We start from the raw sequence: 9,711 nt of genomic DNA, 5'->3' as shown, positions 1-9,711 counted from the left end.
AGTAGAGCACTTCCATGTGCTTTGTCGCTATGTTGGAGTGCAGTAACTTAGTTTCTAGTTGCATTCTAGATGGCATCGTGCTGTTAATCGCAGAATTGTGCCATTATTATTTTGCTTGCCATTTGCAAACCGTGCATCCGATTCCGTTGATCTTTATATCAATTTCGACCGAAATCAACTCATCTTTCCAGCGGCACGCTTGGTTTTCCAAGTTGAGGCATGGTTCAATCTTTTCCTTCCGGAGCACGCATATGCATTGCATATCACATCCCGCATATCATGCCATGTTTTGCATCATGTTGCTTGCGCATTGCACCGTGGTTGATTGTTGTTTCCTTTGCTTGTGTTCTTGCTTTGGGTAGAGCCGGGAGACGAGTTCGTGATTGAGGAACCCGTTGAGTACGCTTACGAGGATCAAGCTTACATCAACTCGGAGAACTTTGCAGGCAAGATGATCATACCCTCGAAATCACTTCTATCTTTGCTTGCTAGTTGCTCGCTCTTTTGCTATGCTGCGATACCTACCACTTGCTATATCATGCCTCCCATATTGCCATGTCAAGCCTCTAACCCACCTTGTCCCAGCAAACCGTTGTTTGGCTATGTTATCGCTTTGCTCAGCCCCTCTTATAGCGTTGCTAGTTGCAGGTGAAGTTGGAGTTTGTTCCTTGTTGGAACATGTTTATTGTTGGGATATCATAATATCTCTTATTTAATTAATGCATCTATATACTTGGTAAAGGATGGAAGGCTCGGCCTTATGCCTGGTGTTTTGTTCCACTCTTGCCGCCTTAGTTTCCGTCATACCGGTGTTATGTTCCTTGATTTTGCGTTCCTTGCGCGGTTGGGTTATAATGGGAACCCCTTGATAGTTCGCTTTGAATAAAAATCCTCCAGCAAGGCCCAACCTTAGTTTTAGCATTTTCCACCTAAGCCTTTTTCCCTTGGGTTCTGCAGACCCAAGGGTCATCTTTATTTTAAACCCCCGGGCCAGTGCTCCTCTGAGTGTTGGTCCAAACTAGAGCCCCTTGCAGCGCCACCACGGGGAAACTTGAGTGTTGGTTTTAGTTGTACGGACTTCTCATCCGGTGTGCCCTGAGAACGAGATATGCGCAGCTCCTATCGGGATTTGTCGGCACATTCGGGCGGCTTTGCTGGTCTTGTTTTACCATTGTCGAGATGTCTTAGTAACCGGGATTCCGAGTCTTATCGGGTCTTCCTGGGAGAAGGAATATCCTTCGTTGACCGTGAGAGCTTGTGATGGGCTAAGTTGGGACACCCCTGCATGGTTTTGAACTTTCGAAAGTCGTGCCCGCGGTTATGGGCAGTGGGAATTTGTTAATATCCGGTTGTAGAGAACTTGACACTTAACTTAATTAAAATGAATCAACCGCGTGTGTAGACGTGATGGTCTCTTTTCGGCGGAGTCCGGGAAGAGAACACGGTCTTGTGTTATGCTTGAACGTAAGTAGTTTCAGGATCACTTCTTGATCACTTCTAGTTCACGACCATGCTTTGCTTCTCTTCTCGCTCTCATTTGCGTAAGTTAGCCTCCATATATGCTAGTGCTTGCTGCAGCTCCACCTCACTACCTTTTTCCTACCCATAAGCTTAAATAGTCTTGATCGCGAGGGTGTGAGATTGTCGAGTCCTCGTTTCTCACATATACTTCCAAACAGTTGAAGGTGCCGATGATACCAGTGTAGATGACGCAACCGAGCTCAAGTGGGAGCTTGATGAAGATCTTGATCATAGTCTTGTTTCGTTTCCAGTTGATCAGTAGTCGAGCCCAGTCGGGGCGATCGGGGATCTATGCATTTGGGGTTGTCTTTCTTTATTGGGTTCCGTAGTCGGACCTTAATTGTATTCTGGATGATGTAATGCTATATTTATGTATTGTGTGAAGTGGCGATTATAAGCCAACTCTTTATCCCTTTCATATTCAGTACATGGGATGTGTAAAGATTACCCCTCTTGCGACATGCCTACTATGCGGTTATGCCTCTAAGTCATGCTCCGACACGTGGGAGATATAGCCGCATCGTGGGTGTTACAGCCCCCCTCCTTCTTCTTCTTCCCTGCCCCCCCCCCCCCGATGGGAGGAGGGTTTCCCCTATGATCCATGGCCTCCATGGCGGCGGAGGGGCGGGAGCCCCTCCGAGATTGGATCTATCTCTCTGTTTTCTTCTGTTTCTACGCTCCCTGTTTTTGGCTTTTCACCATTTCTTAAATTTCTGGAGATCCGTAATTCCGATTGGGCTGAAATTTTAACACGATTTTTATCCGGATATTAGCTTTCTTGCAGCGAAAGAAGGGCACCAACCGCCTTACAGGGTGACCACAAGGGCCCAGGGAGCGCCCTACCCCCTGGGGCGCGCCCCTCACCCTTGTGGGCCCCTCGGGCATCGTCTCGCGTTGATTCCACTTCCCAAAATTCACATATATTCCACTTGTGGGAGGGTGCGCCGTCTGAGCTTGTGGCCCCCTCGCAACTCTGTTTGACCTAATTCCAAACCCATAAATTCCCTAAAATCTAGAAACCACCGGAGCGAGACCCAAAACAATTATTCCACCACCTCAAGCATCTGTTCTTCGGCGATCCCATCCGGAGGCCTCTGTCGGTACTCTACTAGAGGCGGAATCGATCATGGAGGACCTCTACATCAACCTTGCGGCCTCTTCCATGATGTGTGAGTAGTTCCTCACAAGACCTATAGGTCCATTGCAGTAGCTAGATGGCTCCCTCCTCTCTCTCTCTATCTCTATCTCTCTCTCTCTCTCTTTGATCTTTAGTACAATGTTCTCTTCAGATATCAATATGATGTAATCCTTTTATGCGGTGTGTTTGTTGGGATCCGATGAATCAAATTATTCATTGAAAGTAATTCAATTATTTTTCAACCTTATTATGTGTGATTGTTATAGCTATGTAATGCTTTCTGATTTATGAGTTGTCTTTGGTCAAGTTGATGATTAGATCTCCAGTGAAAGTGGTGCATAATAATAGGTTTAATCTTGCGGTGTCCTCACCTTGTGACAGAAGGAGTAGCGAAGCACATATTTGTATTGGTGCTACTAAGGATAAAATGACGGGGTTCGATCATATTAGTAGGTCTTATTATGTCTACATTATGCCATCTTCCTTACAACATTACTCTGTTGTCATGAACTTAATACGTAGAGAGGCGAGTATAGAAGTGCTCTCGAAGTGGAGTAATAGTAGTAGGCGTCAATAAGTTTAACGGTCTACTTGTTACGGACATAATGCCATGTACTGATCATGTCATGAATAACATCGTCACTATGTACTATTCTATCAATTACCCAACAGTAATTTGTCTACCCATCCTATCGTTTTCTATGTTCTTAAGAGAGATGCCTCTAGTGATGCTATGGCCCCCGGGTCCATTTAAATCATATTACTAAAATCCTAAAAATCTTGCTGCAATTTATTTATATTTATTTTACTTTGCAATTTATATATCTACCACTATCAGAATTAATCCTTACAATTAACGAGTACAAGGGATTGACAACCCTCTTGCTCGTGTTGGGTGCAAGTATTTGTTTGTGTGTGTGCAGCTATTGTTGATCGTCGTTTATGTGAATCTTTTATTGGTTAGATAAACATCTTTACTGAGGAAAATACTTTCTGCTGCTATAATACTTCACTCTTCCTCTTCAAGGAAATCCCAACGACTATCACAAGTAGCAAGCATGGGTACATATACTTTTTGGCTATCATCGATAAGGTCATGCCGGCTTTGGTATGGACGCGACGAACGGCGCGTCGGCGTCTCGCTTTGGCGACGGCGGTGGTCGTTAAATGGTCCGGGAACTTGGGTGTAATTTTTAATATATTTAAGGTGTTTTGTACTTCTAATAAACTTTTATAATAGATTTGATTTTTTTTAGAAAACAACTACAGAGAATTAGACTAGACGGAGTCGAAGTAGAGAGAAAACATTGAACAACGCCGCACATTGCTACAGGTTTGCAATGGATTGCTCTCAAAATAGGCCCTCACCCCGCTTTATAGATAAAGCATGAACCCATGTACACAACCGTCGATACAAGATGATGAGAAAACCCTCTTACCAAGCAGACCTTGAGATAACTAGACAACATACATCGAATCAAAAAACGCCAAATGTGAAAAACAAAACGACTACGCTGCCGAGACAAAACACAGGGCGACATGAACACCACCACAATACACCCTAGGACACCTAAACTCCACGACAATGCCCAGGAAGGAAAAGAGCGTTAAGCGTCGCCGCTGTCGAGTCCTGCATACAATGCTTTTTTTTTGCGGGGTTATACAATGCTTTCACCTGGAACATGTCATGGAGAGAAGAACCACACCAATGTCCCCAAGAGAAGACTGGCACCCGAAGGCACCGTCACTGTCGACACCAAAATGCGGACTTTTTGCTCGATAGCTCACATGTCCAAAATGCGGACTTTTTGCTCAATAGCTCACATGTGCCACAAGGAGGCGGCCAGGACATTTATTATGAGTACAGAACTTCAGGCTCGGATATGCAACACCACTGCCAACGGACGAGACAAGTCCGAGCTACCCGCCGCTACACTCCTTACCACCAAAACAACCAAGGACATAGCCACTACCGTCGCCATGATGCTCGCTAGAGAGCCAACAATGCGAACCGCCATCCGGGCACCACTGTCACGGCATCCATGTCCCCAAGACCCTACACGCCATCCCCATCACAACACACCAACCACGGAGGGAAAGCAAATACTCCTTCCACTCCTAACCCAGCGTCAGTCACCAAGTCACGTAAATCATGCACCGATGCACCGACACCTGAGGCCCCGCCCAGTTCCGGTGGAAGACGCCACGATCCTTCACCGACGCCATAACATTATAACACTGCATCTGTTTCAATTGCTGTGAGGGCGTTGTGAGCATCTCCCAATTTTAAATTCCGGTGCACATTTTAAGACTGCGTCTGTTTCAGCGACAGCAGTAGCCAGTACTAGCAGGGAGGGGAACAAGTGTGAGGACACTCATGGTGGATATCAGATGCATCACACGGTGAACGGGCATCAGCTGACTGTTCCGGAAGGCATTTTACAAGCAGCGTAACTTACAGGGGCATCAGGCATGCGGGCGATCCGAGCTTACATTTCATCGGCTTATTAAGCTATCGATAGAAGTCGTTTCACACAAAAAGAAAACTATCGATAATAAACAACTGCTTGTGACTGAGCTGATGATGGTCGTCAGGGCTTTGCGGTGCCGTCGCTCTTGGCAGCCGGAGTCTTCTCAGCAGCACAGGTGAATGACACCGGCCGGTGCGGTTGGTCATCCACTACCAAGCTCAGCACCTCAGGCCGAGCGTAGTGGCCCACCACGTCAAAAGCAAACTTGGCCCGAACGATCTCTCCCATGTCTGCACAAAAGAGCATTTCATCAGAATCTTCTAAGACGAACTGTGAACCGGGTACAAAATCGTATGCACAAGGTGGATGCACTGAGAGCATGTAGTATCTGGTTAGTGCCTTACCAAGGTCGGCTGTGATGAGCGCCTCTCCATCGTAGTTGGGACCTGCCAGGACTTCTCCTGACGGCGAAATGATAACGCTGCCTCCAGGGCAGACAACGGTGTCGGGAGAAGGCTCTTCTCCTAAACCGGCAAATGCGTACTCGGACGGCGGAGGGTAGTCCTTTCTGCGGCAGAACTGGTTTGCCGACAACACAAAGCATCCCCCCTCCAGGGCGATATGTGTCATGGAAGCTTGCCACACTGGCCTTGAATCAGCCGTGGGAGCGCAGTATATCTCAATACCTGCACACAGCACACAAGATGTTAGGAAAATTTCAAACTAGTACTCCATACATAAGATGCCAGTGCATATCTTCAACATTAACCTATCTATCTGACTTGCACACAAGGATAGTATATTTCAAGGTTAACAACTTATCATCTCATGAGGCCATGGCACTTGCAAGGTTGTTGTTGTTGTTGTTGTTGTTGTTGTTGTTGTTGTTGTACTTCCAAGAATGTTGGCTGTAGACTTTTATTTATATTAGCATAAAAGAAAATACATGTTCCAACAAGAGCCTTACCTTTACCATACAGTGCTGTCCTTAAAAGTGGCATCTTATTTTCCCAGCAAATAAGGGCTCCGATCTTTCCAAGTGGAGTATCATAAACAGGAATTGTTGATCCATCTCCAAATCCCCATATTATCCTTTCTAATGCCGTCGGCATCATCTTGCGGTGCTTACCCAGGTACCGACCTAGAGGATCAAAGAAGAGCACTGAACAATACAGTGTGTGACCTTCTCGCTCAATCACCCCCATTACCAGAAAGACCTTATATTTCCCAGCCATAGCAGCTAAGCATGTCACCTCTGGACCTGCATGCTGCTCTGTCAGTAAGAAGATCCATAGTGTGGTGTAGTTGACACAAACCATATGTTGACACTTGAGAGTAATGAAATAGCTTGAGAACTTGTTTGCTGTGCTACAAGAAAAGGTGGAGAATAAGTGGACCATTAAGACAATTAATATGTAAGATGTGGAGTTGCTCGGTGACAATCACGGCAGAGATTGAGAACATGACCATAAAATGTTGCTGGAGCAGTAGTACCGGGTATGAGGTATCAAATTATCAATGATTTATGGTAGACGGTTGTCCATATTCTTTGGAAAATTATATTCATAAACTGCATCAGGAAGACAACGAATGGCCAAATACTAACACTTTTTATTCTCAACAAACTAACTCAATGTCTAGCCTTGAGGATTTCATCCAACAATTTCTTCCTTCTCAGAACTCCTTGACAGTCTAATAGGAACCGCATTTCTGTAGTGTTTTTTTTTTCTTTTGCGAATACATTTCTGTAGTATTCACCAAAGTATGCGAAAAAGATCTTTGATTTTCCATTTCAGAACCAAAGAGTGCCATGAACAATATGCATTTGCAAAAATCAGTTTTTCCTCTGGCCAATACTAAGAAGGCATGATTCGGTCGTAAAGCAATTATTGATATGCAGATATGCTTCATGCTAAAGATGAAAAAAGCAGATGCTAGCTGTTCTCCAAATTACACATATGTCAGACACAAAAAAAGAGACTAACAACAGGAGCAAATGCAAGGAAGAATATATTAGGAAGATAACACATACGTGCTTTAGAAGTTAACAATAGTCGACAATAAGAAAATAATAGTTGAAAAAAGAGAGCGGACATACTGCATTACATTCTCACGTACCAGGCACATCTATGGCAGCTGCATGATACTTCTGGAATTCACCCTTTCCCTTGTCTTTTGGATTAGTCATACTAATATTGATCCCAAAGCCAAAGGTGGATCCACGAGGATAACCACCAACAAAAGCTTCTGGGAACACGACCAACTGTGAACCATATCCAGCAGCCTCTGCTATCAGTCTCTCTGCTTTATCTGCAGTGGAAATAACGATATTAGCAAAAGATACACATACACATAACCCATGCTGATAAAAAGCCATCTCATCCTCCAAATATTGTTAGCCTTTTGTAGTTTGGTTTTTTTTCCTTCTGCTTTTCTTTGTGGGCTGTAAGACCTGCACTATCTTAGGTCTTCTTCTAATACAAAATAATCTTAGTACTGCACATGTATCCAGAAAAACAAACTGTGAATTATGTTCCCATGCCAGGTAATTGCAGAGGTGGTGGAAATGGATGGGACTTAGACAGGCATACTAGAATGAAAACTAGAAGGTGCAGCGGCTTCATCTTCTTATTTGGCTTGGTACAGTGAGGTAAATCTCTGTTTGGTTTATGTCAACAGTGGTTTCTTTCAACTGAATAAGTAAATAATACATGATGTAAAAGAAAGAAAATGTAGCATACATGTTGTTGCCACTCTTTACCAACTAGCTTTATATGGCATCAAACAGTACAAATATATGTTGAATAACAAATCATAGTGAAGTCTTTAAAGAAGCTCTTAGTCTTAGTGATGACCCTTGCTGCCTACAATTATTTCAGTGGTATGAATCAAACAGAAGGATTATACAACTCTAGTTTTCCTACACAGAGGACAAAGGAAGCATGAACATCCCTTTGCGGGAGGAAGGCTAAGACAAGGCTTATGCATCAAAATCAAGGGATACGAGAGACACCATCATTAACAGCCGTCTCCACTATTGCATTACTGAGTTTTGCACCGAGAAGGCGACCTTTTCTACCACTATACACGATGCAAAAAAAGAAGTTTTCCAGGTCATGGCAAAGCAACGGTATATAACAACAAACTGGTGTTTCTCATAACACAAAGTCATGACACCCGCGGATTCAGAAATTAACTGCACCGAAAAAAGTTTAGACGATCATCTCCATGACCCCATGGTTTCATCTCAGCTAATGACAACTTATAACTAATCCAACACGCTGGTAACTCTTCCGAAAGTAATCGAGCAGCAGCAGAAAGAATTTAAGTGATTCAATTACCAAGGCAGGGGAAACGGCGCGCGAGTAATTACCGAGAGTGGCGGGGGTGTCGTAGAAGACTGTGGATGCCTGCACGACGGTGGCTCGTACGGTGGTGGCGCTCTGGTCGGCGCCGCCGTTCATCTCCACCTCGGCGATCACCGGCGTGCTGCCTGAGCCCGAGGGAAGCAGGGCCATCGGTATGGGCCCCGGAAACTCGCTCGATCGCAGAACTTCCGGCGCGGAGGCTTTAGCCGCGGACGAATTGGAGCTTGATGTGGAGGCTGGAAGCAGAGGTGGGCATTCAAGGGGAAAGCAGGGATGGCGGGGACCGGGGAGCGACGGAATGGACAACGGAGAGCGCCGGGTAGCCGCCGCCGCCGCCGGGTCAGTGATCTACTGGACAAAGAGAGCGCCAATCCACGGCTCCACGCTGGTGTGTGGTCCTGTGTGGTCGATGGTTGGTACGATACCACAGCCTCGATCTGTGGTTCTGGCGTCGAACGCTCCAACCGGCCCAGCTGCGAGCTGGCCTGCCGCCGGCGCCAAGGCCCTCTCAAACCCAGCCCAGCTTCTGCCGCGGCCTCCTCACCGACCTGGGCTTGGCCCATGGGTGAGCTCCCCACAGCCCCTCCTCTCTGTTGGCCCAACATGCACCAGATTTGGCCCGCGTATGTTTTTTTCAGCGTCTGCGAATTTGTTCAGTTATGCAGAGACTGCCTGTTTTACAGAAAACCCCTTGCACTTCATGCATTTAATATCTCACAAACCGTGCATCGGATTAAAATGTTTTATATATGTAAATTGCTTCGAATTTCATCTAGTTTCATAATATGTTGCTTTCATCCATGTTTCAAATGTTTATCATTGTTGTTGCATTAATTTTGCATAAATGACAAGTTAAAATGATTTATTTCATAACTAAATAACCGTAGCTCCGAATTAAATAAACTTTATATGTAAATTGTCTAGAAAAATGCATAGATTAACTTGATTTGATGCACTTACTTTGCATGTTTAACAACAATAAAATATGGTATAAGGCAGAACAGTACCAAATCCAAAATATTTTTTTGACGCCTGAAACAGTAGGAGAGGCTCCTACTGCAGTTAAATTAAAAAATAGTATGTTACATATTTACAGGGGGGCCATCACCACTTTGGGTGATGGGGAAGGACAAAGCACTAAGAGGGGTTGTAGTTGGGAGGTAGAGTAGAGCAACAGAGAACTGGCCAAAAAAGATCTACTAATCTACCACAC

At 45.0% G+C, this 9,711-nt stretch overlaps 1 protein-coding gene across 4 annotated transcripts; it reads right to left on the bottom strand.

Annotated features, from left to right (window-relative positions):
• Positions 1 to 5,078: 5,078 nt before the first annotated feature.
• Positions 5,079 to 8,921, bottom strand: LOC125513654 (bifunctional nitrilase/nitrile hydratase NIT4). 4 transcript variants are annotated; one of them, XM_048678817.2, is made up of 5 exons: positions 8,504 to 8,918; positions 7,249 to 7,440; positions 6,098 to 6,493; positions 5,535 to 5,816; positions 5,079 to 5,420 (listed from the first exon to the last, which is right to left on the bottom strand). In XM_048678817.2, exons 1-5 carry the CDS (start codon positions 8,646 to 8,648, stop codon positions 5,251 to 5,253), a joined length of 1,185 nt encoding a protein of 394 aa, XP_048534774.1. In that variant the 5' UTR covers positions 8,649 to 8,918; the 3' UTR covers positions 5,079 to 5,250. The 4 variants fall into 4 exon arrangements, with proteins under 4 accessions (XP_048534774.1, XP_048534775.1, XP_048534772.1 ...); XM_048678818.2 differs by having other exon boundaries at positions 6,098 to 6,391; positions 8,504 to 8,917; XM_048678815.2 differs by having other exon boundaries at positions 5,079 to 5,816; positions 8,504 to 8,921.
• Positions 8,922 to 9,711: the final 790 nt, after the last annotated feature.

The sequence above is a fragment of the Triticum urartu genome, chromosome 6A (assembly GCF_056163025.1).
Source record: "Triticum urartu cultivar PI428250 chromosome 6A, HENAU_Tu73, whole genome shotgun sequence".
Taxonomy (NCBI): domain Eukaryota; kingdom Viridiplantae; phylum Streptophyta; class Magnoliopsida; order Poales; family Poaceae; genus Triticum; species Triticum urartu.
This window is presented reverse-complemented; position numbering and strand designations above follow the sequence as displayed.